General features: G+C 35.9%; 4 protein-coding genes and 1 long non-coding RNA gene across 11 annotated transcripts; 3 read left to right on the plus strand and 2 right to left on the minus strand.

Annotated features, from left to right (window-relative positions):
* The first annotated feature begins 4,450 nt into the window (after positions 1–4,450).
* LOC129290407 (threonine synthase, chloroplastic-like) lies at positions 4,451–6,470 on the plus strand. Its single transcript, XM_054927168.1, has one exon. It carries the CDS (start codon positions 4,609–4,611, stop codon positions 6,220–6,222), a length of 1,614 nt encoding a protein of 537 aa, XP_054783143.1. The 5' UTR covers positions 4,451–4,608; the 3' UTR covers positions 6,223–6,470.
* A 236-nt stretch (positions 6,471–6,706) lies between these two features.
* Positions 6,707–9,769, minus strand: LOC129290408 (uncharacterized). Of its 4 annotated transcripts, none has more exons than XR_008588365.1 (3): positions 9,591–9,769; positions 7,087–7,266; positions 6,707–6,990 (listed from the first exon to the last, which is right to left on the minus strand). It is a non-coding gene; the product is annotated as an uncharacterized LOC129290408 (long non-coding RNA). The 4 variants fall into 4 exon arrangements; XR_008588366.1 differs by having other exon boundaries at positions 7,087–7,262; positions 9,591–9,765; XR_008588367.1 differs by lacking the exon at positions 9,591–9,769 and adding an exon at positions 8,811–8,951 and having other exon boundaries at positions 7,087–7,262.
* LOC129290405 (U-box domain-containing protein 51-like) lies at positions 8,900–15,571 on the plus strand. 3 transcript variants are annotated; one of them, XM_054927165.1, is made up of 10 exons: positions 8,900–9,042; positions 9,542–9,846; positions 10,216–10,313; positions 10,459–10,580; positions 10,888–11,115; positions 11,422–11,677; positions 12,275–12,376; positions 12,470–12,898; positions 13,680–14,414; positions 15,242–15,571. In XM_054927165.1, the coding sequence occupies exons 2-10, from the start codon at positions 9,660–9,662 to the stop codon at positions 15,470–15,472; spliced, it is 2,388 nt and encodes a 795-aa protein (XP_054783140.1). In that variant the 5' UTR covers positions 8,900–9,042; positions 9,542–9,659; the 3' UTR covers positions 15,473–15,571. The 3 variants fall into 3 exon arrangements, with proteins under 3 accessions (XP_054783140.1, XP_054783142.1, XP_054783141.1); XM_054927167.1 differs by lacking the exon at positions 9,542–9,846 and having other exon boundaries at positions 8,910–9,042; XM_054927166.1 differs by lacking the exon at positions 8,900–9,042 and having other exon boundaries at positions 9,670–9,850.
* A 1,842-nt stretch (positions 15,572–17,413) lies between these two features.
* LOC129290871 (mitochondrial import inner membrane translocase subunit TIM23-2-like) lies at positions 17,414–18,401 on the plus strand. The gene has a single exon (XM_054927929.1). It carries the CDS (start codon positions 17,561–17,563, stop codon positions 18,125–18,127), a length of 567 nt encoding a protein of 188 aa, XP_054783904.1. The 5' UTR covers positions 17,414–17,560; the 3' UTR covers positions 18,128–18,401.
* A 1,287-nt stretch (positions 18,402–19,688) lies between these two features.
* On the minus strand, positions 19,689–26,993 carry LOC129290870 (dihydrolipoyllysine-residue acetyltransferase component 3 of pyruvate dehydrogenase complex, mitochondrial-like). 2 transcript variants are annotated; one of them, XM_054927927.1, is made up of 19 exons: positions 26,776–26,993; positions 25,659–25,752; positions 24,901–24,977; positions 24,671–24,744; positions 24,536–24,576; positions 23,832–23,887; positions 23,671–23,745; positions 23,488–23,580; positions 23,093–23,338; positions 22,926–22,998; positions 22,679–22,773; positions 22,118–22,203; positions 21,896–21,971; positions 21,197–21,264; positions 21,048–21,114; positions 20,728–20,823; positions 20,540–20,642; positions 20,351–20,446; positions 19,689–20,257 (listed from the first exon to the last, which is right to left on the minus strand). In XM_054927927.1, the coding sequence occupies exons 1-19, from the start codon at positions 26,812–26,814 to the stop codon at positions 20,187–20,189; spliced, it is 1,626 nt and encodes a 541-aa protein (XP_054783902.1). In that variant the 5' UTR covers positions 26,815–26,993; the 3' UTR covers positions 19,689–20,186. The 2 variants fall into 2 exon arrangements, with proteins under 2 accessions (XP_054783902.1, XP_054783903.1); XM_054927928.1 differs by lacking the exon at positions 26,776–26,993 and adding an exon at positions 26,433–26,568.
* Positions 26,994–27,197: the final 204 nt, after the last annotated feature.

Here is a 27,197-nt window from a genome sequence, read left to right on the forward strand (position 1 = left end):
TATAGCTTTTTATTCACACAAATCAACTCTCATAATTTTTTAACTTAATAAATTATAAAAATTAAGTTGCAATGAGTTAAATTTTAGTAATTAAAATTGATAATTGAAAAAATTTATGAATTAAAAGTTATATTATTGTTATTATACTCCCTTTATGTTAATTTATAAGAGACTTTTAAAAATATTTGACATTTTAATATATAAGATAATTTAATAAAAATAAAATTTTATTAATTATTATTTTTTTCATATTATTTTCTTATAATATTCTCTGTTTACTATTTTTGTTATTAATAGAGTATTAAAAAAATTTATTTTTAAAATTTTATACTTATAGTTTAAAAAATAAAATATATTTAATAATTTTTATTGAGGTGAATGATTTTTTCTAAAAATGTATAATAAATTGAAATGAAATGGGTATTATTTTTTAACCAAAAACTTTTATATATTAATTATGGTGTATTCCCTCCGTTTTAAATTATAAGATACTTTTAAATAAAATTTTATATATTAATAAACCTTATTAAATATACTTAACAATCTTATCTTTTAAAAATAAAAATATAAATTTTTAAAATATTCATCATTTAATATATTAAAAAATGAACAAAAATTAATTATAAAAAAAGAAAGGATAATATTACAATTGATGTATTAAATAAAACTTTAATTTTTTTAAAATATCTTACATTTTGAGATGAAATTTTTTTTAAATGTTCTATAATTTGATATGGAAAAAGTAATAAATTGTTGTAATTAATATTATTAATGGATTAAAATTTAAAATGGGACTACTTTGGGAGGACTGAGATTTAATAAGACTTTCATGATAAAGTTAGGTTGGGTTTTGATTAAAAGAAGAGATGCACTTTGGGTCAAGATTTTGAGAGAAAAGTATAAGTGTGGAAAAGACTTGATCCCTAAAGTTGATCTACGAAGACATGCGTCTAGTGCTTGGAAAGGAATATGCAATGCTTAGGCTGACACTAATAATAGCATTGCATGGTAGTTGGGACGTGGAAACCGCATCAGATTTTGGAAAGATTGGTGGTTGCCTCACTATGAACCTTTATTAATTATACTACTAATTCAATATCTGACGAAGTATGTGGAGAAATGGTGGATTAGTATCTTACAGCATCGGGTAGTTGGAATAGGAACAAATTTAAAGAGCTCCTGCCATCAAGCGTGGTGAGGGAAATCCTTTGCACGAGTAGAACAACAGATGAAGATGGGATAAGGTGGAGATAGACTAATAGTGGTGAGTTTACAACAAAATTTGCTTACCAAGGATTGTGTCCTCTTAGTAACATATCTCGAAGAAGCCTATGGAGGAAGATATGGAAAGCTCCTATGTAACACACTAAATTTTTTTTTAAAATAATTTAACTTAACCATAGTTGGGTTACAGCCACCTAACACATTTTATATCAATAATTTCAATATAAAAATATTTTATAATTGGTTTCAACTCGCACAATACAACATTTCAATTAAATTTTTACCTCTCACATGCCATTAGGCTAAATCACATTTGTCCATCCCTATACTCCCAACAAGTTAACTAAATCATATTTGTCCATCCTTATACTCCCAACAAATAAAATAACTAATTTAGTCAATTTTCAAAACAAGCCAGTGATTTGGCCTCATAATCATGCCATTTTAACCAATCCAAAGTAAACCAAATATTAAAATTACAGTTATCCAAAGTGTACCAAAAATGGAAATAGTTTGAAAGGCATGATTACATTTATATATTCATATAATTGTCAATAAACAAAAGCCCTGATATTGGCAATATAAAACATTATAAATCATAAATCAAATACCCAAAAGAGTCAGTGAATTTATGCCACTAAGTCTCTGGGACTCCTTCACGTGTCACTCGTGGCTCTTTTTCTCTAATGAGACTCAAAAGTTTCAGTAACCAATGCTAATTTATGATAGTATATACAAACAGTTAAGTGTGTGCTTATTAAGTGAGAATTAAAATAATATAATTCTAATAAATATAAGAAATATTACAATACATATAAACAACCATCTTTATATCCCTCCATTAACCTCGAGTCGTAGCTTCACTCGGTGCTAAATTACCCGACCAAAGGTAGATTAGTCCGAGCCCTTACAAGTCACCTATTGAGCTCCAATAGGGGCGTACCACGTAGCATATAAATACAACAACAATAGCAAGTCTCCCAACTCCTCCCATAATAATCAAACAAATTTATAATAATATTGCACAATTATACAATATTATAAAATTCATAATTTTCTCAATAATCATCCAATTAACATAAAGTAACACTAATCACAAATTAAAAGCATGGTTACCTCATGGCTTTTTCAATAAATTATTCCTTACAATTTCTCTCCCACCACAATCTTCACCAATAATACAATCTACAAATAACATATTATTTATAAATATTAGTTTTAATTTTTTAAAACTAATAAAATAATTCTAATAATAGAATTAAAAATATAACATAATTTCTAATCTCAATCTTAATACAAATCTAGAGTCAATACTATTAAGTAAAATTTTTAAATCCTCTTTTAGTCATCAATAAATATTAATAATTTAAAAATCAACTTCTAAACTAATTTCTATCATCAAAATTTTCTTTTTATTTTATAAATTAGCACCTAAAATATTCAAAAATTAAAAATTGAGTCTCTAGCTTAGAATCATAATCCTATAGCCATAATAATTCATTTCTCACCCTAAATAATCATCTAAACCTCAATAAATCAACATATATTTTCAGATAGTTTAGAATTTGATCCATAAGTCACAAATTCAAAGATCATCAATAAATTTATACTCTAAACATTTATTATACTATTAACAACCTTATAAATTATATTTATTCAACATAAATTTATCCCTCTTTCAAATCCTAAATTTTCTACCACCACAAAATCAGAAATCAAAGAGGAAGGATGATTAAGAAAAATTTTTAAAACACTTATTTAGTCTTAAAAAGCTTGAAATCACACCCTAAATATCCTATTAAAAATCTTACCTTAAAAATTTAGATCTTCTACGCCGGTGACTCACACTCATTTTGCCTCAGCTCACGCACGAAGGAAAGAATGAAGAAATGAAGGAAACAGGTGAGTTTTTATAAAAATTAGTAGGTCCCATATTTTTTTTATTATTTCTTCTTTCCTCTCTCTTCTTTCCTTTTTTTTTATTATTTTACATGTCATCATTACGCGGCCGCCGAAAGCAATCTTGTTCTTCTTCTTCTTCTTCCTTTTTTTTAATACCTTTTCTTTTTTTTATAATAACAATAATTTAATAATATTTTTATTATTATTATTTTTTTAATTAATCATTTTTTTATTTTAATTTAAATTATATCTTAAGTTAGATTTAATAATCATTTTTTACTAATTTGCTTACCTCTAAATATTTTTTAAAATTTTTATTAACCTAAATTAACTATTAAAATTTAAATTAGGATGTTACATCTTATACCCCAGAGAAATAAAACTTTCATGTGGTTATGTTACCGAGGTAGGATTATGACTAATGCGTTTCGTGCCATAAGAGGGCTACAAACGAACACTAATTGTTCCCGGTGTATAGATCAACCAGAAGACATTATGCATGTGCTACATAAATGCCGACTAGCGACAAGCTGTTGGGAGATATTAGTTTCAACAGAAAGGAGCAACACATTCTATTCTGTTGAGAATTATGTCAAATGGATTGACTAGAATATGGCTCAGAGGTTTTAGTTAAGGGCTATAGATGGGACGTGTGGCTTGCTATTTTGTGTAGACAAATCTGAATTAATAGAAATATAAAGGTTTTTCAAGAAAAAGCCGTTGGTGCTCAAGCAACACTTGCTCAGGTATTGGCAATGATTAGATGGGTAAATCTAAGATTATTGAAAAATAGTATGGATAAGGATCAAAGTTTATGGCGTGCCCCTAATATAGGAACTATAAAGTTTAATATTGATAGTACTTGCATGACTAACAATGGTATCGCTAGCTGTGGCGGTATAGCTAGAGACCATGCGGGGAAGACTTTAGGAGGATTTATGTATCATATTGAATTGGGTTCTAGTTTGAGTGCCGAACTTTAGGGGGTAGTTTGGGCTCTCAAGAGAGCTTAGGACATGTCATGGTTCAATGTGGAAATTGAGACTGATTGTAGAGTGACCCTGTTCGTTTTGCAACAGGATGAGGCAAACAGTCACCCGAATAGAACTTTGATCAATGAAATTCAAAACATGAGGAGTAGAAATTAGTTCGTGAAATTTACATGGTGCAGTAGAGAGGCAAATATGGTTGCAAATAGACTAGCCAAGGAAGCTCTATGTTAGATGTCTGAAATGGTCTTGTTCTCGAGTCTCCCATATTGTATTTCTGATGCTCTGAAATTTGACATTAGGGTCTAATACCCTTGTACTACTCTTTGATCCCGGGGGGGGGGGGGGGGGGGGGACTACTTTTATTGCTCCTGCTGGCGGCGGCTTGCCTCCGCAAAACCTTTCCATTGCTTTCTTCCATATGTAACAAACCTTTCCTGCGGGCGACGACATCAGTATCAATACTCTCTCTCCCCGCCTATCTTTCTCTGTGATGGCATCGTCGTCCCTGTTACAGTTTTCTCCTTCCTCCTTCCAATGCAAACCCTCTCTTCCTCACCCACCATCCAAATTCAACTTCATAGTCAACGCTCACTTCCAACCTGGATCCTCCACCCCCCTCTCTCACAACAAAAACAGCAACGGCAACGGCAATAACGCCTCGCCGCCACCCCCGCAGGTGGTTTCGAAGAACCGCCGCCCTGCCGACGAGAACATCCGCGATGAGGCTCGCCGGAAACCTGTCACTTACACCCATCGATTCTCCGCCAAGTACGTCCCCTTTAATGCCGATCCTTCATCCACTGAATCCTACTCTCTCGATGAGATCGTGTATCGTTCCCAATCTGGTGGGCTTCTCGATGTTCAGCACGACATGGAAGCTCTGAAGAAATACGACGGTGAGTACTGGCGATCTCTGTTTGACTCTCGTGTGGGCAAGACCACCTGGCCCTATGGCTCTGGTGTCTGGAGCAAGAAGGAATGGGTGCTGCCCGAGATCGACGGTGACGACATCGTGAGTGCATTCGAAGGGAACTCGAATCTCTTCTGGGCTGAGCGTTTTGGCAAGCAGTTTCTGGGAATGAACGATTTGTGGGTCAAACACTGTGGGATCAGCCACACTGGTAGTTTCAAAGATCTGGGTATGACTGTTCTGGTGAGCCAAGTTAACAGGTTAAGAAAAATGAATCGTCCTGTCGTGGGCGTTGGCTGTGCTTCCACGGGGGACACCTCTGCTGCTTTATCTGCTTATTGCGCTTCTGCAGGAATCCCATCAATTGTGTTTTTGCCTGCAAATAGGATCTCCATTGCTCAACTGGTCCAGCCAATTGCAAATGGTGCATTTGTGTTGAGCCTTGATACCGATTTTGATGGGTGTATGCAATTGATTAGGGAAGTCACTTCTGAGTTACCTATATACTTGGCTAATTCTCTGAACAGCTTGAGACTAGAAGGGCAGAAGACTGCAGCTATTGAGATTTTGCAGCAGTTTGATTGGCAAGTCCCTGATTGGGTTATAGTGCCAGGAGGGAATCTTGGAAACATCTATGCATTCTACAAAGGGTTTTACATGTGCAAAGAGTTGGGACTAGTTGATAGGGTTCCCAGGCTTGTTTGTGCTCAAGCTGCAAATGCTAATCCTCTCTATCTGTACTTCAGGTCAGGGTGGAAAGAATTTAAGCCTGTAAAGGCCAACACTACGTTTGCATCTGCCATACAAATAGGTGATCCTGTTTCAATAGATAGAGCTGTTTATGCATTGAAAAACTCAGATGGCATTGTTGAGGAAGCAACAGAAGAAGAACTAATGGATGCTATGGCTCAAGCAGATTCTACTGGCATGTTCATATGTCCTCACACTGGGGTTGCTTTGACTTCATTGATTAAATTAAGGAAAAGGGGCATCATAGGGCCTACAGACAGGACTGTGGTAGTCAGTACTGCTCATGGATTGAAGTTTACACAATCGAAAATTGATTACCATTCAAAAGATATCAAGGACATGGCTTGCAAATTTGCTAACCCGCCAATGCAAGTGAAGGCAGATTTTGGGTCAGTTATGGATGTTTTGAAGAAGTATTTGCTGAGTAAGGCGCCAAAATACTAGGTTAGCTTAGCGAGTTTTTCTCTTGTACTCCTCCTTTGCTGATTTTTTTATACTTCATTAGGTTCTATTGTCTTTCTATTATTAGCTTCAAGTTTACTGTCTAGTGTTCACAAGCTGCCCTATATTTGAGCTTATGCTTTGTGATTCATCTCTGTCAAGCATTCAATACCTCTGGAGATCATGAACTTGATAGAATGTGGTGCTGGTTTTATTGCAAGAGGTTCAAGGCAAAAAACCTATCAACAGAATGCCCTGCTTTGACTTGGCTTCAAGTTTTTGCTTTTCTTAGTTTTTACTGCTTGGCGTTGTGGAATAATCTTCATCTCGCCAAGCATATGCTCATCATGGACACAGAATTACAACGTATACAGGAGGGACATGCAAGATTCACGTCAAACCAGACCTCCTATCCCCCACACTAACTTCTTTCTTCTATTATCATAGAATAATTTGAACTGTAGTTATAAGGTAATCAGTCCAGCAATTGTAAAAATTAGAGCCTGCAAGAACCATAAGTTTACTTGTTATGAGAGAGAATACAGAGAGCGATCTTCCTTATAATAACAAGGGGGAAAAAAGATAAACAGAGATACAAAATACAATCTTCACGCAGAAATGTGAAATGGCATCTTAAGTATGAAAACACTCTCGGCTATAGAAGCAGCAGCTAGACCCGCTCTCTCTCTTGGATCATTGATGGAGTAATTGCTGAAGTAGAGAACTGTGGCGTAATACAATATCAGCGGGCATACAAGTCCAAGAAGAAAGCTGGTGAGAAAAGGAAGAACCTTCAGTTATCAAACTATGCAAGAGGTAAAGAGAAGAATGAAAGAAAGAGTAAAACATGTGGAAATAACTACTCACGAAATCGATCCCATTCCACACCCAAAACAGGGAAGCGGCTCGTTAAATTTCCCCAAAAGTGGGTCGTCTGAATTCTAAACACAAACATTCTTGCCATTTCCTTCGTCCTTTGTGTCCATTCAGAGTCTTGTGTAAATCAATTCAAACTTCAATGGCTAGTTCCTTTGAGTTGGATCCTGACTTCACAGAAAAGACTACGTTTGATGCATTCTAAAAGAGAGGCATAGAAAGAGAAAAAATGTGTAATTTTAAGACATAGACTCCATACACAATCAAATCCTCTTGTGTGACGCTCTAAAATCATGATTGCGTGATTGCAGATGAACTATTTTCTTTCCATTTTTTTCGGCCAACAGCAGATGATCTGTTTTCAGTTTTTTTTTTTCTTTTTTTTTTTGGCCGACATATTTTCAGTTTGCTTACATCTTGACAGTATCAAACGCTTATATCTTAACACACCATTACATATTTTATAATAAGAAATTTAAATGTGGGGCTCACTTAAAAGAAAAATAACACCAAAGAGGATGACTGAATTTTTAAAATTGAAGAAGAAAATTGATCATAATTAAGTTTAGGGTTTTCAATAACCTTTCATGCACTGTTAAGAGACAAAAATGACATTAAACTTCATACAACCAAATTTTCTAATGTCATTCTCTTTATTTGAAGTCATGTATGTTTGTAGGGAATCTATTTTTCATTCACTTGTATCTCTATAATATAAAATGCCTGTACGCAGATCATAATTTTTAAAAGGAGGTAAAAATAAATAAATAAAAGAACAGAAGAATCACAAAAGCAAAGGGCCTGTTTGGTTTTTATTCTTATTTTTTTAAAAAAAATTCTTATAATACAGTTTTTAAAATTATTTTTAAAACAAAATAAAATGAAAATGTGTTTGGTAATGATAATTAAAAATATTTTTAGAATTAAAAAGCAAACTAATAATAATTGTTATAGACAATTAATGGTAATAATTATGTGTAACTATAATTTCTAATAAACCATTGTAATGTATTTTAAAAACAAAAAATATAAAACGAAAACAATCTAAAGTTATTTATACTTTTGGTTTTTAAAAATAAAAAATGAAGTAATTTTAAAAATAACTAAATGAAAAATACTTAAATAAATAAATTTTTAAATTTTTAAAAATAAAAAATAATTTTTAAAAACAGAAAACAAATAAGCCCTAAGTTTCTGATGAAGTTAGTTTACAAAGATAAAACATAACAAAAAGTGTCTCTGTCTTGTCCCAAGTCTTGCACTAATCAGTTTATATATGTATATATATTTTGGCCAAACACTAATCAGTTTATTTAAACATTCAAAATCTCAAACTGCAATGAGAGCTTCCCATTCATATCACGGACATGAATATCTTAACACCAATTGTTTGATCAGGGAAATTTTTTTTTTTTTTTCTAAATCTTTTGCATTTGATGGCCGTGAAGCAAAGCAAACTAATCCAAAGGCTCAGAGAGAATGAGAATGGTGTATGAATGAAAACGGAACCTTTCAATTAAATGAAACTATTATATTTGTGCATGTAAAGCTGTTAACAGGCAAAATCCCCACCAGAATAAGCGTAGTATTTAAAGGTTCTTATACGATGAAGCTTGAGAACATGCTTCTTACTTACGAACAGAAAAAGAAACCTGAAGACTGACATTAAGATGACCCGAGCAAGTACTTTTCGCGGAAGTAGAGGGTATACCAACCTTTGTTGTGCCAAAGGTTCAAAGAAACGTTCGCTCTGCGAAGCGGGAAATTCGCATGGCTCTGAAGCCCGCTATCGATGCAATCTTCGAGGAAGACATGGCAGCGATCAGATCACCATCTCATCTGTTGCCGAGTTCGAGTCTCATGTCCCGCCGGTGAGTATGTAGCCGGCGGGTCTGCTTGCCGGTGGCAAGGATAAAAGCGTGGAACGAGATCTATACCTACCAGCTGGTGAGGGACATAATTTTGGGGCTATTTTGAAAGCAAAGCTATCTTGGCATTTCATAGGCCACGCGGACTTGTCAAATTCAAACATCCATTAGATTTATTAAAAAGAGTTAAATTTCATTAAATTCCAATAACGAATGTGTAGATTAAGATTCTAGGTATGTTCTCTGTCGGTTGATGATGACGATCGAGGAAGTGACTATCCGAAGCAGAAATTTCATGGCCAAACGAGCCATGGTCCAGAAAGCAAATCATTTTATGGTTCCCCGGGGGGGGGGGGGGGGGACCGAATCGCCATGTGCCCATTTTCACAGTATCTCAGTTAATATTACCTCCCATGAAAGAACAAAATTAGATAATTAAGAAAAAGTTCAAGGATTAGAAATTATATTTTCCTTTGATTATTAATTATTAAATGCGATATGAGTCCTCCTATTTCATCTACAAAGTTCAAAGTTAGTTAATAACGATGTTTTGTTCTGTCCATTCCCGCCAACTATAGTAAATAGGGGTGACTGGCATAGGATATTCGGGAAAAAACGTATACTTACAGATTTTCTTCCGGGGTTCCCAATTCGGCACCCACCATCGGCCGGCTCGGTGGGCTGTTGGTGCCGCCGATGGATCTCTCGCAAATGGCTTCGAAGTCAGGAGGAGGCCCTGCTGCTGCAGCAGAGGACGTCGGGGCAACGGTGATCGCCATTGATAAGGATAAGAACAGCCAACATGCAGTCAAATGGGCCGTGGATCACCTCGTAAAGAACTCCTGCACCCTTATCCATGTTCGCACCAAGGGATTTCATCCCCGTAGGTATTCGTCTCTGTCATCCCCATCGTCATGATCATTGTCATCATTATAAATTAGTAAATTACCCATTCCATTAGCTTTAGTTTGGTGTCCTTATCATGTGTTGCTGTATTAAATATACAAATGGTATTTGTAATAATGTCGGTCTAAAATATAGAATCTTTTAGATTTGGTTTATGTCGTTATTGGTAAGCGTAACTGATGCACGAAGGTCGTTTCTGGTCACGCCTGACCAAAACTTGGAATAACTTATAGGTTGTGCTTCGAAATGTTTCTTCGTCAGTTCATTATGCTCATGGGGTGTTTGCGGAAATGTCTGCTTAAAATACAATGACACCATTTTTTTAATTTCTTTTTTTTTTGTGCAGATAAGATTGATATTGCCCATAAAGAAGGTGTCCCTCCATCGGGAGAAGAAATGCATCAATTTTTTCTTCCCTTTCGAGGATTCTGTGCTCGAAAAGGGGTGTGTTAATCAATTCAATTAATTTTAAGAATAGAACTTTCAACTCTTCATTCCTCTTCTTTGGTATTCACCACGTTGGATTGAAGTGTATGTGCATGCACGTGATATATGACTGGCTTATATTTGTAACTATTGAGCATTTCAGATTGAAGCAAAGGAATTGGTTCTGCATGACCTTGATGTTTCAAGCGCCCTTACTTATTATCTCAACAACAACTCTATCAGAAACATCGTTGTTGGTGCTTCTCACCGTAATGTTCTTACGAGGTCCTTCTCTCTGTCTCTGACTCACTCGTACACGCACAAGCAAACATGTGATGGTAACTGCCGGGTAGACATGGTTATCAATAAAATGGATACTGTGTTGGCCTCTCCAATGAATTGCTATAAGATATTGCCCAAAAAAAAAGAGGAACTTTTATGTATGACGCAAAAAAGCCTAGCAATTAGAGATTTGACTCTTCTTTGGTCGAGTCCAAAGTACATTTACTACTAAGCCATAAAGTTGATGAGATAAGTGTGTACATGAGAATTAGATCAGTTGATCAATTTTGTGCTTTGTTCTTAACTGCAGGAAATTCAAAGATGCAGATGTCCCCACTTGCTTAATCAAGTCTTTGCCTGAGTCCTGCGTAATATACGTTATATCAAAAGGAAAAGTACAAAATATCAAACCAACAGGTCAAAATCAAAATTGTTGCAGCATAACAGCTAAATCTATAAAAGACAGTCACCGAGGAAATTCTCAAGCTGATGATTCACAGAGGCTTCCTAACATCCCTGATTCTGAAGAAGAAAACAGGTGTAGATACCAGATATTAGTAATATTGTTGTTGAAAAATATTAATACTTTGATCCCAAATTGGGGTGATGAATTGCCTAAATTCTAATTCTTACTCTAAAATTCATCGATTGTGATGGTATGCAATGTGCAATAACTTTCTTCATCGTGATTTAAATTCTTTTACCAGCTAAAGGAAAGAGAGAGCATGGCAGATGGCATTCGAGCTAATTGTTTCTAAGAACTTCTTGCTTGTTTGATCATGTTTCGCGATGTGTTCCCTAAATAATATTTGCTTGGCACTTTGATGCTCTCTTGTTTCTACAGAGATTCAGTCGGCCATGGACGTGGACAAGGCTCAGGCCTTGATGGGGCATCAAATAGTCAAAATCATACCTCTACAGATAATTCACAACATGAACCAAATGGAGAAGCTGGTTCACCAGTGTCAAATGAAAGTCCATATTCCTTCATTAGTGACATGTCAGGGCCGAATAGTTTTCAATCAAATGATAAGTTCCACGAAAACCAAGAAGCATTCGAGAACTTGGACAGTTGCTGGAGCCTATCTTCAAAAAGCCCAGTAAGTACTACTTTTTAAGATGACAGGATCACTTTAGTTCAGAATCGTTAGGCACTTAAAATAATTTGGTATATGTGTGGCATAATCATATCAAAGATTAGGGTGCTTCACCAATGGTCAATCTAACCCACGATAAATGGATTAGGCTTGAATATGTAATAAATATATTGCCCCTCCATTTTTCTAACACAGTGATACAATTTTTTTTTCCTTTTGAGTTCAAAGACTAGCACAAGATATTTGGGTTTGTTATTCATTTCTATTGAGCATGTGACGAAGATGCTAGACTGCATCTGTGAAAACTGAAAACAACTAGAAGCAACCAAACTACTATACTTAAGGAACCTTGAGCAATTACTAGCAAAATCTAAAATGGCCTTAAGAGTTTTTATATGAAACTTTATGTTGTGCTTGTATTTTTTGAAGTATGATGTTGAGGTTTTGAGTTTTGATTCTATATTCAATCTTTAGAAACCTTAGATTTGAAACTAACAAAAATAACTCGCAAGCCTATAGCCTGCAGATTTTTTAATTACTCTGCATCACAAGGGAATTGTTAACACATTGCTTTCCCCTTTTGCATGGATTATCGGACAGAAAGCCTTGGAGAGCGAAATAAGGAAATTAAAATTGGAACTGAGAAAAACAATGGAGAAATATACTTTAGCTTGCAAAGAAGCTATTGAAGCAAAAAAGAAGGTAATTTCATATTATGTTTTCTAATGCTATGATGGATTTTAAAATAACGTACTAAAACAGAAAACTTAAAAAGGCTGGTATTTTATCATTTAGGCAATGGAGCTTGAACAGATTAGGGAAGAAGAAGGACGCAACCTAGAAAAAGCTAGGCTCGCTGAAGAGGCTGCATTGGCTTTGACAGAGGTAGAGAGAGAGAAAACCAGGGCTGCATTGGAGTCAGCACAAATGGCAAAACTCCTAGCAGAAATGGAGACCGAGAAGAGAAAGCAGGCAGAAACAAGAGCCATGCATGAAGAAGAGGAGAAGAAAAAAGCAGTAAATGCACTTGCACAAAATCTTATCCGATGTAGAAGATATGATATTTCAGAAATTGAGGTAGCGACAAACTACTTTGACAATTCATTGAAAATTGGTGAAGGTGGATATGGGCCTGTTTTTAGAGGGATGCTCGATCACACTGTTGTTGCCATCAAGGTCTTGAGACCAGACATAGCATCTGGGGAGAAGCAATTTTTTCAAGAGGTAATCATAATTTTCTTTCAGAACATCACATTGTGACAAATTTAAGCTTGAGATTTCATTTTTGATGGCAGAATGATTTTTTTTTTCCTTCAAATTAGAACCTGTTATTTACAAAATTGATATACAAGGGTAACTCAAATATCCATGATGAAACAAAGTTTTGAATCTCGTGAAAATTTGATATCGCTGAGTTAAATAGCAAGCACAGCACAATGCGTGACTCTTAGAAAGGCCCAGTCTAGATTGAGTAACAATCTATTCCCTCTTGCTATAAGTTGTGTCCTTCAGTAGTTAGAACAGTATGAGTGCTCCTCATCTCATAGAAGAACATGATGCTGCCAATGGAGTTTAGGTTGACTGGTAAATAACTCAACACCTCTTTCACAAGATTAAGTGTTCAAACCTTGCGAATAGAAAAAAATTACATTGAGAGTGATATCTTTTATTGGGGACTAATAATGCTCAAACTGGATTAGTCAGTAGTATCGGATGTCAAATACTCGTATTTAAAAAAAAAAAAAAAAAACACTTGCTTGTTTTCCGTGACTAAATTGCAACTGTATAAGGTGTGACCCATGCACAAGTAGGTGACGTAGTTTAGTGTATTCACTCATACTATCTTATTGTCAAAGTATATAATTTGGCTAGACTCAGGAATTGTTCAGGAATTGTTCTGAGTTTAAAGTTCTATTTGTTGAGTTCAAAACCTCATGTATCTAGCGTTTATCAGGATTATGAATCATAGTCTGAGTTATTTTCTGTTTTAATTATTTCAATGCAGGTTGAAGTTTTGAGCACCATAAGACATCCTAACATGGTTCTCCTCCTAGGTGCCTGCCCAGAGTATGGATGCCTTGTGTACGAATATTTGGAAAATGGCAGCTTAGAAGACCGTCTCTTCCAGAAAGATAACACCCCACCAATTCCGTGGAAACTTCGATTCCAGATTGCAGCTGAAATTGCCACTGGCCTTAACTTCCTTCACCAAACGAAGCCTGAACCACTGGTGCATCGTGACCTCAAGCCTGCAAATATACTCCTAGACAAGAACTACAAGACCAAGATTAGTGATGTGGGTTTGGCCAGGCTTGTTCCTCCATCTGTAGCTGATAAAACCACTCAGTATCGTATGACAGCTGCAGCGGGTACATTCTGCTATATTGACCCTGAGTATCAACAAACAGGATTGTTGGGTGTAAAATCAGACATATATTCCTTAGGTGTACTGCTGCTTCAGATCCTTACAGCAAAGCCTCCAATGGGTTTGTCCCACCTGGTTGAAAAGGCTATCCAAACAGGCAAATTTCCGGAGGTGCTTGATCCAAATGTGACAGATTGGCCTGTTGAAGAGGCTTTATCATTCGCTATGTTGGCTTTGAAGTGTTGTGAGTTGAGGAAACGAGACAGACCAAGTCTTGGTTCAGTCATTTTGCCGGAGCTAGGTCGACTCAAAGATTTGGAAGAGGACAGAGACATGAAAGAAGACACTGATAGCCCTGACGGATTTGATAGCCAGGTTAGTCACTCAACCTGCACTTGTCGTTTTTAGTATTTTATGTTTGAACAATTGCAACAGAATGTCCTACTATTTAAAATGTTTGAGTTCCATAATTACTGTAAGATTATCACCGTACGTTTTTAGCCATTATATTGGGAATCTCAATGTGTTATTTAATCAGAAAAGAGAAGCTTGTCAACTCAAATATGATAAACAGTCATCAAAACCAAAAGTTAATAAGAATACAGGAAAACAGGAAAGCGTGAAATGGCAATTAATCAATATTACTATATTTAAGGAACCAAGCTCGAACATCAGGTATCTGAGTTCCATTCACCAACCATTCCTCTAACATCAAATTTCCCCCTTTTAGGCTTTCCAATCTAAGGTTTCTTTTCCTGAAAAATTACAGATAAGAGTCATACCTTATATTGATCACAGTTAACTATTTTGAAAATAAAAAATTTATAAAAAATTATTGAAAATAAGTTATGATTGCTCTTTAATAAAACTATTACTCATATTCTCTAAAGCTACAACTCAGTAGTATTGATACTTTAGATTTATCACTACCTCTGGATGAGAGCACTAAATGTTCAAAAAAATCATATTGATAATTTAAGAGTATGAGTGATAACTCAAAGGAAAAAAAAAAAAACTAATGAAAATTTGTTCCCGTGGTCCTTGAAGCAGTAATGATGAGTCTTTTAACTTTCACATTTCCGAATTTCCTTCCTGGTGAGACCATAAGAATAGCATAACTAAAGCTTGTAGGTTCTAAAATACATAGAAAGAAAAATGGTAGCATGTAAGTTGGTTTTAAGGTATGATTCTGTATCATGTAGAACCGAGAGGTAATGAGTAGCAACGTTAAAGTGGAAATGGAGAAAAGGCAGAGGAAACCCATGAAATCCCTGAGCAGCAAATGCAGTAGCAGCAGAAGTAAAATAAGAGAAGGAAGCCTCATTGCAGCATCAGGAAAACAAGTTGAGGTTGCAAATAGGCAAGATACTGATGAGACAGGAAGCTGCTGGTCTTTTGGAAGTTGCTCCATTATTCACCCCAGTTCTTTTTAAGTTCAATCATGTCTTGTCTTGTGTTGTCTTTCTGAATTGTAATAAACCATTCTTTCTTCGGCAACATAAATAGAAGGACCCCCATTTTGATCATCATCATTCAAATTCGCCAAAACAAATGGTTCGTTTCGCTAAGTCGAAAAAAAAGTGTATATAACTGTTGACAGAGAATTTAATTATTTTGTCGCTTTAACTTGATTCTTTAATTAATTTTTCAAACAATAAAATGGCATGTTAATTTGCTGTTTTATTTCTTGAACCTTCATGCAAGAGTTTCTTTTATGTTGATCATAGTTAGGGGCCGTTTCGTCAATAAAATGGAAGGTAATGAAATGAATTAAAGAAAAAAAATATAAAAATTGAGTGATCAAGATGCGAAGAAGAGATAATAACTCATATCGATAAGGGAAAAAGGATAATTTAATTTATAAATTTAAAAGTTAAAATTCATGAGATTTGTGAAGGATATTATGATTTTTACATTTATAATGTACTATATTAAATTTTATTATGCTTGTCATGAGGCATGGGAGTAATTTAGTTTTCATTTTTATTTATTTTTCTTTAATTCATTACATTCTCATCATTTCTAATAGGCAAATGGCTCTTTAAAATATTTGTATTTCCAAAATTTGTTGTCATAATTTAAAGGGAGAATCACATTGGATAATCACTCAATAAACTTGATCACAGGATTAATAATAAGTCTCATTGAAAAAAAAAAGTTAATATTCTCATTTTAATATCAATCTATTTCATATTGGTTTTAAAATAGTGATTGGATGCAATTGTCCTTAATTTATTAAATGATAAGGTATAGGTGTAAATTTAGCTATATACTTTTTTTTTTTGAGCATGTGTTAGCATGAACTATCAGATGATGTGAAATAAATTATAAACTTTAAAAAATGAAACATCTAGTAATCCGCTGTTAACTTTAATTGACGGATATTATATGGGGCTCAAAATGGCAAGTGGCACTCCACGGGTACTTTATGTCAACATGTATAAAAGTGTAAATTTAGTCACAAATTATTTTTTAAAAAGTACTAGATAGCCTCTACTATAAAAAAAAAAGACCATCCAACACCTTCCTTTTAATTTTAACTAGACATTATTTCTTTTCATGTTTACAAGGCCCACAATTAATTTATCTCTCCAATCTTCTTGCCTTCATTTTTAGTATCAACTAAAAAAAAAGGAGGTTTAAAGAGTTCTTATCTGAAGACACTCATGAGGATGAAGCTAGTCAAGTAAAAAGTTTAATTTTACTACACATGAGAGAAGTTTGATTCTAACTTAATTTAGTCATGAGTTATTTCTTTTATTTTGTTAACGTCGTTTTTGTAAATATCTTTATATGAAAACTTTTTGAATATCTTCTTTTCAAGCTAATGCTGAAAATAAAGGCAAAAAAATTTAAGAGATTAAAGCATTATGAGCCTCATAAGTATGAAAATAAATTATGTTTAATCAAAATTAAGGAAAAAGGATTGGATGATTCATTTTTTATAGTAGAAGCAACTTAATACTCTTTGAAAAATAATTTATGACTAAATTTACACCTTTACACATGCTGACATGAATTGCCTATGGAATTTTACATGTCATTGTGAGCCCTTATATAACGATTGTCAATTGAAATTAACGGTAAACTATTAAATGTTTTATTTTTTTAAAATTTATAATTTATTTTGCATCATCTAACAGACTTTAAGCCTTTAATTTACCAGATGTTCCTACGAAAATAACACATAGCTAAATTTGCACCTTAATCTCAAATGATATGTAAAAAAATTAAAATTAATCAACTTCATTTAAGCACGGACCCAGCAAAACTGTCACAATTTCAAATCTACAAATTCTATGGAATAAACTCCGTGCATCACTGAACCCGGTTCGTCACAGATTACTTAATGCTATTTATTCAACTTGGACCGAATCTCCTCTCGAACCTACCCCCGAGTCCCTCGCTTCCTTTTCCCTGACCCAGGGAAGCTTCAGAGCTTCCTCTCTCTGTGAGTGCCCGTGCTTTTTCTTTCACTGTGATCCCTGAAACCCTAACCCGAGCGTCTGGAAGCTTCTCCTATGGCGTACCAGACCCCCGATCGCGACTCAGAATCCGGATTGCAAAATCAAACACGTCTATACAATCCCTACAAGGACCTCGAGGTACCTATTCGAAATCTTTACCAGCTTCCAACATCCCCGGAGTACCTTTTCGTTGAAGAGGCCCGCCGCAAGCGACGATCCTGGGGTGAGAATCTCACCTTCTACACTGGCTGCGGATACCTAGCCGGCGCCGTTGGTGGCGCTGGAGGGGGACTCGTCGACGGCGTTAAATCCTTTGAATCTGGCGACACCACGAAGCTTCGGATTAATCGGGTTCTCAACGCTTCTGGCCATGCGGGTCGGGCTTGGGGCAACCGACTTGGTGTGATCGGGTTGATGTATGCCGGTATCGAGAGCGGGATTCAGGCCGTGAGGGATACTGATGATGTCTGGAATAGTATGGCGGCGGGGCTTGGCACGGGTGCATTGTATCGAGCCGCAAGAGGAGTGAGATCGGCTGCGGTCGCGGGAGCCGTTGGTGGAGTTGTGGCGGGAGTGGCTGTGACGGCGAAGCAGGCATTGAAACGCTACGTGCCAATATGAAGAGCTTATTTTGTGTGAGCTCTTATTTTTTATTCCTTTCATATCAATTTTGAGTGAGTATTGAAGTACAAGCTGTAGACAGTAGGTTACCAATGTGTGGCAGTTGATACTAAATCTGCTGTTGCAAAATATTGTTTGAATGCATAATTTCATCTTGATGATGGCTAACCCTTCCATTGAAATTCGTCGAATTACGCTGTAATGAATAAATTTGAGATACAATTTTGTTTATAGCATCAGCTATAGATTGTGAATGCATAAAAGATTTTGAAAATACTGTGACGTAGAAGTCAAGTGGCTTGTCTACTTTGTGATTAAGCTCGAACACTGAGCACATTCTCTCCAGATTCACAGGTTTAGGGGATATGTTGGTGGATATGATTATTTATTTACTGATAGTAGATTGATGCAATACTTTATTAGACGAGATAATTGGAAATTTACGAGGCTTTGGTGGCGAACTATAGGAGTGTGCACACATTAAACACTAGGTACATTCTCTTTTGCAAATTGTGCTAAATTTGGTACATTCTCTCTTGCAAATTGTGTTAAATTTGTTCCATGCGTGAATTCTGCGTCATATGTTTTTTGTTTTTCGGCTAGAAATTGTTTCAGGGATGTTGTTATGTGGAATTGGCTACTGGTAACAGATGCCCTCCTGAGCCTGATTTACCTTGTTCGATTTTTTCAATGCTTCCAATACATTCATTCTGTACTCATTTGTGAAAATGCCCTCATTCCTTTATTTTATTTTATTTTATTTTGTGGGGGGGGGGGTGTTTGCTGGAGCCTGGAGTAAGTGCCATTGATTAAAGTTTCCAGGACTTGAGTGTTTTGTGGGTTGTAGTGAAGAGGGACTTTTTTAACACAAACTGAAATCAGCACCATTGACTAGAATTTGCCGGACTCCATTTTTGTGGTTTTGATAATGGATTTGAACAGTTAGCAATCATCATTTACAATCATTCACTTCTAATAATACTCCAAAACCATGAACATGCTGCTACTTCTGTTTGAGCCGGTTTCTCCCTCGTCTAACATACTAGTTGTAGAAATCTTCAGCTGATGCTAAAGGCAGACAAGGTATTCATGTTACAAGTGCCCTCTGGTTTTTATTGAAATTTTCTATGTCTAGTGTTTTTAACGAGTAACAACGCCTGTTGAAGGAATGCGGCAAAAAAAAAAAAAAAGAGCCTTCTAGTTTGCTTGAAAGACCAGGAAGGATATCTCCATGTTATGTACTATCTGGGAGAATGCCTGAAAGGAATTTGTCTAGATGCATTGCCCTTTGTAAAATATGAATCAATCTGCCTCACTCCGATGCTAGGATTTGGCGGCGGAAGATCAAGTTCCAAGTCTTGTAACTAAAAGCCCACAACTAAAGCGTTCTTTTTGGTGTCAGATATTCATGTTAGTGATTTGCTCTGCATGGAAATATAGAAATGTCAAAGCTAAGAGTTGGTAGTTAGATGATTGTTTTGCCATTGCGTTCGATGTGGTTTATGTGAAATGGCGGTGGAAAGAAAATTAGCACGTTACGCATGCAAGGGTAGGAGGAGTGTTAAACAATAATAATTCCAATCGAATAAAAGGATATCCTTCTACAAAAAGAAAGGCATGATTGGAAGATCAAAAAAGATGATACAGCATATTAACAAATTATTCCTGGGAAAGAGCCTCCTCATCACCACTCATTGTAACCAACTACAACGAGATGAGAGCATATCTCAAGAAAATTGCCAATTATTCAGAGTCTAACAGAAAAATCTCGGGCAGGAATCTGCCTCCTTTGGGGATTGCCCTCTTTGTCGAAGGTAAATTTCAAATGTATCAAATGCCCCTTCCGACCCTTATTCAAAATACAAAATTGCAAATTTCATCTTCTGAGAAAAGACTTAAACTTCGGCCAAAGAAGGTTAAGAGACTTCAATCGAAGATTGGTCAGGAATACAATCCCCCAAACCTAAATGGGTATGTGGATAGAGCCCAGATGAACTACTCTCATTCCCGCCTTAATAATCAGTTGAAAGGATTTGTCAAGGAAGCCTTCAGTTTAATCTTACAGCATCATTGACTCTGGATTTTCAACATAGCCTTTGAATGCTTTTAACCATTCAGCACCAATCGCACCTGAACAAACATCAGATGTACCATTAAAGACCTATCGTCACTAATTCATATAAAACAAGTTTGATGACTGAAGCTCTAATCAAGAAGTATTACCATCTATTACACGATGATCACAGCTGAGCGTTACGGACATGAAAGAAGCAAAATTAAACTCTCCAGGGCCCGAACCCGGTATGACCCGCTTCTCAGCTGTTAAGGTAGATGACAGAGTACCAAGTGTGAAGATAAGAACAATAACTGTTTGAAAAATTAATAGATTGTAAGACCCTATAGGATTCTCACCAGATCCAACAGCAAGAATGCCTGACTGAGGTGGATTGATGATGGCACAGAACTGTTTGATGCCAAATGGCCCTCCCAAGTTAGAAACTGTAAATGTACCTCCCTGCATAGTGAATTGCCAGAAAATCCACAAGTCAAAATGAGATCATCTTTCACAGGCCAATAATTATTCGCACAACTTGTATTACCTCATAGTCTTGGGGTTTCAAGCTGTTTTCTTTGGCTTTTGATGCCAATTGTTTGACCTCTTCTGCTATCTTTGAGAGGCCTTTCTTGTCTGCGTCCTGTGAATATAACCAATAAGAAAGCGAGAGTGATTTAGAGTGTCATTGTTGAGCTGTATTGCTCTGTCGTTTTTTGTAAGCTGATTTTGTCATTTATCTCAAGCGTTATGCTTGCCTCTTGTATTCAAAAAAAAAAAAAAAAAGAAAGAGTGCAGTGAGACGCCATAATTGAAACTAAAGACATCAAGGTCATTCAATTCAGTTAAACAGAGTGCATGACCCACCCTGATGACAGGAACAAAAAGTCCATGATCTGTCTGCACGGCAACATTAACGTTCACATTATGATACCTGCGTAAGACAAATTACACGATACATCGGATGGGATATACAAACTTGATGGCAGCTCTCGCATGCAAAACTTTTGACTTACTGGCGAATATAATCATCTGACCACGAACTGTTACATTGAGGAACTTTACGAAGAGCCAAAGCAGCAGCCTGAAATAAATAAAGATAAACCAAACAAAGATAATATGAACACATCGGCTCAACACCACATATCACGGAAGATGTATGCTGAATCCAAAAGGTTTAGAGGCGTGATCATGTGACTGTTGGGCCAAATTCACTAGCATCTTACACATACTTTGTATTCTATGTTAACACAAGAAAGGTAGTTCATATCAAGTTCACCCGCTGTCTATCCACTCACCAACCCTTTTGTCTGTTTTTCATTGACAGAACCAGCTTATCCTCTACATTGATAGAATATTTACTCCCATATAACTTCCACAACAACAGCTGCTCCTCTTTAGATCGATCGAATAAAAAATCCACAAGTCTTCTTAATTTTTTAAGATGCCACAAACAGAATATAAACAAATCCATAATGAATCCAAAAACAGATAAGTCAGAGGCGCATGGGATACAACCCAAGTATTTATGTCTGACATTAAGCTCAAAACTAATAGGAATCACTCAGAATGATTTTAGAGGTCACAACATTCAACTCGCATTTGCTTGTCAAACACCTAATCTCACATTGTACTCCTAATCGGAACTTAACATCTCAAAAAGACAACCTACATATCTCAAGCACAATTACATGGGTCAGAGACAGATGTATTACCTTGATTACAAGGTCATTAACTGAAATCCGTGCCCCACCTGATGCTTCTTGCAATAAATTGAGTTGGGCACGCAAACTGCAGGCAAACAGAGTACATTAAACAATAATAACAAAAAGCCTTATCCCACTAACTAGGTTGGCTACATGAATTGTACAATGCCATGGTGTTCTATCAACAATCAACTTTTTAGATATATCATCTACCATAGACAGCCCACTCACCTCATGAGTTTGTCAACACAAGAATCTACAGTTAAGTAGTAATGAGGAATAGTTTGTTTCGATAACAGCAGGCGTGAAGCTGTAATCTGTCAAAATATAAAGAGTTAGTTTCAAGTAAACAAACATCACGTGTGCAGTGAAAGATGCAATGATGAAAGAGCATAGCATATAAGTGAATGGATGGCAAACGGAAAGGTGCTGGAATAAAAGGAATAAAATAACCATATAAAAACAAAGACTCGGTGCATACAAATTTAATGATCCAAAAGGACTTATATAATAATTTAAAAAAAAAAAAGAGCAACGACTCTATATGGAGGAAGCACAAAAACTGGACATAACTTTTGTCAGCTGGTTGACAAATAGTTATGTCCCTAATTTAAATATTCAATCTCACCAACTGATTAATACTCAAGGCTCCATTTTTCAGTGAAAGGTAACTTCGTATTCACAACAGAAGGACAGTCTAAACAAAATGGTCTAAAATTAATGCACTCAACTTCTCCAGTGTCAACCAATAAATCTCAGAACACTATTTATAAGAGGAATTCTTTATGCTACCTTCCTTATCTGAGAGACAGGAATGTCAGTGTAATCCAAAGCTGCATCCGCAACCTTGGTCTTTGAGGCTGCTGAAACCTCCTTGACGCCGGAAGCTGCATCAGATGGTAAAGCATATCATCCACATCAAATCAATCGGCTAAGGTCAATAAAATACCCTAGAGCTAGCAAGACACAGGACTCCTCTAGCACAACAAAAAGACCAACTATGATATCTAGGAACACAGAAAAAGAGACAGAAGGATACCCAAGTAATCATCAATATCACCCTTAACAATGAGCCCTTCAGGTCCTGTTCCTTTAATGCTTGAGAGAAGGACCTACATTGTTGACAAAAATTTGTAATATATCTTTAAAACAGGTTATTGCTATTATTTATCAAACAACTTTCAACCCAGCATTTGATTAACATACATTTTTCTCTTCAGCATACTGCCTAGCAAGAGGACTGGCAAATATGCGATCTCCAGATGGAGGAGATGCACTAGGTTTGGAAACCTTTGGCTCAGGTTCTCGGGCAGGCTCTTCCACAACCTCTTTCTTTGGTGGGGGAGGGGCAGATGGTTCTTTAGCAGGGGTAGCACTAGCACCTGATGCAGAAGCTTGATAATCTTTAAACTTTGCAATATCATCCTCGTCTTCAACAGTTATAGCGATGACCTATTAAAAAAAAATGTCTATGTTACCAAAACCATTACCTCAGCATTTAAAGTTTTGGGTGTAAAGCCATAAAATTTGTCTATGTACAGATGCACTTAATGGAACACTAAATAGAAATTCCCTTAAAACTTGTGACCATAGTTCAATACCTCACCAACTTTGATTTCTTTTGATCCATCACCACGTATTATCTTGGCAAGATAACCTTCCTCCATGCATTCCATTTCTACTGTTGCTTTATCCTTCAGCAGTAATATATTGAGACGTCAAGGCCCACATATGGTCATGCTATACAAAATAAGCCTACAATGTCAACAGTACAAGAATCATACAGTTTCAACTTCACACAGAACTTCACCAGGAGAAACTTTTTCCCCTTCTTTCTTCAACCATCTTGCAATGTTTCCCTACATTTAATTGTGAATCACTAGGCGGTAGGCAGAAACAATAAGCCACTGTATAACAATCTCATGAACTTCAGAAAGATACATACCTCAGTCATTGTAGGCGAGAGCGAAGGCATTCCAATCTCTTGGTGTGGAGGAAGGTCTGAAAGATATACGCCAGTATTGGTAACGAGAGAAGTACACTACTATTATACAAGTTATACAAGCATCCTTAAAAATACTTACAAATTAAAAATGAGGTGGAAAAACTGTAAAAACAGCAAACTCTTGTAAAATACATCATTGATGAAAGAATGAAATAAATCCAATTATAACATCTAACAAGTTCTTATATGGTTTCTAGTTCACTCGAAAACATTAAGCTCAAACAATATATCAGGAGACATCCACGGATGTATTAAGGGAATGCACGTAAAACAATAAAAAGAAGGCTGATTAAATTCTTTCACCAGGGGCTACTGAAAAGAAAGAACTTTCTTTATTTGTTGTTTTTTCTGTTTAATCATTCAACTTATCCTTTCAGGTAGGAATCAATCAATACATAGAAGCCCATATAAGAGTAGATACAACAAAGTTACATGCAACATGAATGGTAAGCAGCAGAAGCCACAGCATGCTCTGTTACAAATTGATTGGTAAGAGCAAGACATATATATCCTAAATTCAAGCTACGCCAAATGACAGCTTCTTCTTAAACTATGAACGCTATGGTAAAATATTCAGTAAAAACTCGAGTGAAAAGTACGACTTGGATCACAAAGAAAGAGACCCAAATAGCCATGGAAAGTACCTGAAGCCGATGCATAAGATCTCCTTGATTGTACCTGTGAGCTTTTTCAGGGTGAGGGAGAGAACAGAAAATAAAATAAGTATGCATTACCCTGCTGAAGCAAGAAAAGTACTCAATAAACATTTTAAAAGATACCGTGAATTCTCATTGTTCAAGGAACCCTGGGTGAAACAAGTTGAGATGTTTCTCGCCTGTGCACCAAATGATTTCTACAAAATACAGAATTCGGCAATTGCCTCCAGGTCAGCTAGAAAAATCAGCTCATTATAATAAAGCACGGGCAAGGAGAGGGATGGGCGGCAGCGCAGACAGCAAAACTTCTTTTTAACATATTGCTTAATTGGCATAAACTGGGTTTGACTTACAGCATGGAAGGAGGCAAGCTCAGAAGCACTCTTTCTTGTTGGGGACTGATAACCATAAAATTGGGTTTTGCAAATATCTGAAAAATAGTTCACTCCTCCATTCATAATTCATAAATATAATATATGAAAATTTAGGAACATCAAGAAAGTACAGATGAATCATAACTTCCTACACTGCATGATCATAAATTCATAAAGGTGATTCCCTCCCATATCATCATGAAAATAAAAACTAGACTTCCAAACACATTCATCCAGAATGTCTAGAATTCCACCCTAAAGGTAAAGGGAACGCCTTGAATGGGTAACCTACAAAAGCCTGTATGTCTATAGCAAATTACATATTGGAAATTCATCCCTGTTACCAGTTGCTCAAGAGAGATTCAACTTGGCTCTCTACCAAGAGGGATAAATATCACTTGACTCGACTACTGTACTAAGACTGCACCATCATAGAACTATATTTTTTTTGGAATAGAACCAACATCTAACTATGATAGTACTGTCACCAAAATTGGAAGTTCGATTATAAAGACAGGCAGTAAATATAAAAATTAAAACAGAAACCCCATATACCATGCAGCAGCTATATAAAACTTGACACGGCCCAAACAGTTTATGCTGATCATGCCCCAGCCTATGGTCAACTAAACATATTGCAGAAACCAAACCCGTTGTATGCATTTGTAGTACATAAGGCATCATTTGCTTATGTCAAACAATCAATGAATCAATAGGGGGAAACAACAGCCAGGTACCTTGATTTCTGTTCATAGAAGGATGAGCCTCACTAGAGAAACATCTAGCCAAAAGAGCTCGTTCATGGTGTAACAAGTCGGGAGCATTCCTCAACTGCAGGAACACATATATGTCTCACTTTAATATTTCATAAGCAACATGGAGTAGAGAGACACCCAAGCAGAAAACCCATGCACAACGGTACCATATCAGACACAGCATTTAACTAAAACTAAATATGACATGACAGATTTTTTTTTTTTTTAAATAAATGAAAAGCTATTCAGATACACATAGTATATTGGTTTAACATAATAATTATGTGCGTGACAAGTTCTTAAAACAGCACACATAAAATATGCCAGATGACTGATGAGGTCAAAATTCACACAACCCTTTCAAAACTTCCCCAACCAAAAAGAACCACAGAAGCGCAGACAGCCAAAGTTATAAAGAAAAACCCATACACACATATAGCATCTGGTTAACAACTAGTTTAATGGACATCGGGAAGGGAAAAAAAAAGTCAGAAGATGTCGCTGAATATATAAAGAAAATTAAGAAATGGGGGAAGCTTTAAAGTTGTTTATAAGGAAAAATTAATAACAAAAGTATGTACAACAGTAACAGTAGATAAATGCAACCAATAGAATTCTGAAATTACAGCGTACAAAATCATCCTTGCGTTGCGCCCAAGCGTGTTGAACGAAGAAGTGAAGCGTAACGTAATACTTTTCAGTATAACAACTGCAAAGATTTCTCTTATAGATTGCAATCTTAGGTAATAAGCTAACCTGTAGTGCTAATGTAAATAGAACTCGTCGGAGAGATCCATGGTGACAAACACAGGGCTTTGGTTCAATAAGATGGGGCAAAACTTTGTTCCAAGGACCCCTTTGAGAATATCAAAATGCTTAATTTCCCCAAAAAAAACGAATAATCAATGCTTGATGGAAAATTTTCATCATCTATAAAAAGTCTCAAGATGAAGCAGTATAAAGAAATACCGCCCAGATACAAGAAACGCACATAGTCTACTTGTACAAGCTGCGAAACTAAGTGGGATTGATGCGTCATCAAAGATAAAACAAAATGAAAAAGAAAAGAAACGACAAATCAGAAGTATGACATGGTTACCTTTCTGGAGTGATTGATTATACGAGATGCGCAAGCCATTTTGCCTTCGACCCAAAAGAAATGAAACTAGCGAGATCGAACGCGAGCAGGGAGGCAATGAATGCCCAAAAGGGGTTGAAGGATCGGTGTGAATTGGTTAGGTGTGCTAAGTCCGTAGGGTTTGGTCACAGATCGGCGGTTGATGGAGGCAACAATGCGTCGCAGACAGTCTAATGGGTATTTTACCATTTTCTCTGTCTGTGCTTTTACTTTTATTTCTTTAATTCTTAATACTTTATAGTATAAATAGAATAAATATATTTTGACGTGTATTTATAATTTTGAGATACTAAATGTAATATAAATTATGGGCAAAATAGTGATGTAAGTATAAATTAATATCTTTTTTTCCTGAAAAGCAAACATAACACAATCATTATAGT

Source organism: Prosopis cineraria, unplaced genomic scaffold (assembly GCF_029017545.1).
Source record: "Prosopis cineraria cultivar Desert tree isolate PC_DT_omini unplaced genomic scaffold, ASM2901754v1 PC13, whole genome shotgun sequence".
Classification (NCBI taxonomy): domain Eukaryota; kingdom Viridiplantae; phylum Streptophyta; class Magnoliopsida; order Fabales; family Fabaceae; genus Prosopis; species Prosopis cineraria.

What these genes read in the sequence shown, in the direction of transcription:
- LOC129290407 (XM_054927168.1), top strand. Translation starts at nt 4,609, where the DNA reads ATGGCATCGTCGTCCCTGTTACAGTTTTCTCCTTCCTCCTTCCAATGC.
- LOC129290405 (XM_054927165.1), top strand. Translation starts at nt 9,660, where the DNA reads ATGGATCTCTCGCAAATGGCTTCGAAGTCAGGAGGAGGCCCTGCTGCT. An exon ending in CTATTGAAGCAAAAAAGAAG is followed by an intron (nt 12,377 to 12,469) that starts GTAATTTCATAT and finishes TTTATCATTTAG; the next exon opens with GCAATGGAGCTTGAACAGAT. An exon ending in CTGACGGATTTGATAGCCAG is followed by an intron (nt 14,415 to 15,241) that starts GTTAGTCACTCA and finishes TGTATCATGTAG; the next exon opens with AACCGAGAGGTAATGAGTAG.
- LOC129290871 (XM_054927929.1), top strand. Translation starts at nt 17,561, where the DNA reads ATGGCGTACCAGACCCCCGATCGCGACTCAGAATCCGGATTGCAAAAT.
- LOC129290870 (XM_054927927.1), bottom strand. Translation starts at nt 26,814, where the DNA reads ATGGCTTGCGCATCTCGTATAATCAATCACTCCAGAAAG. An exon ending in TGAAACCCCAAGACTATGAG is followed by an intron (nt 20,643 to 20,727) that starts GTAATACAAGTT and finishes TTCACTATGCAG; the next exon opens with GGAGGTACATTTACAGTTTC. An exon ending in CATTCTTGCTGTTGGATCTG is followed by an intron (nt 20,447 to 20,539) that starts GTGAGAATCCTA and finishes CTACCTTAACAG; the next exon opens with CTGAGAAGCGGGTCATACCG.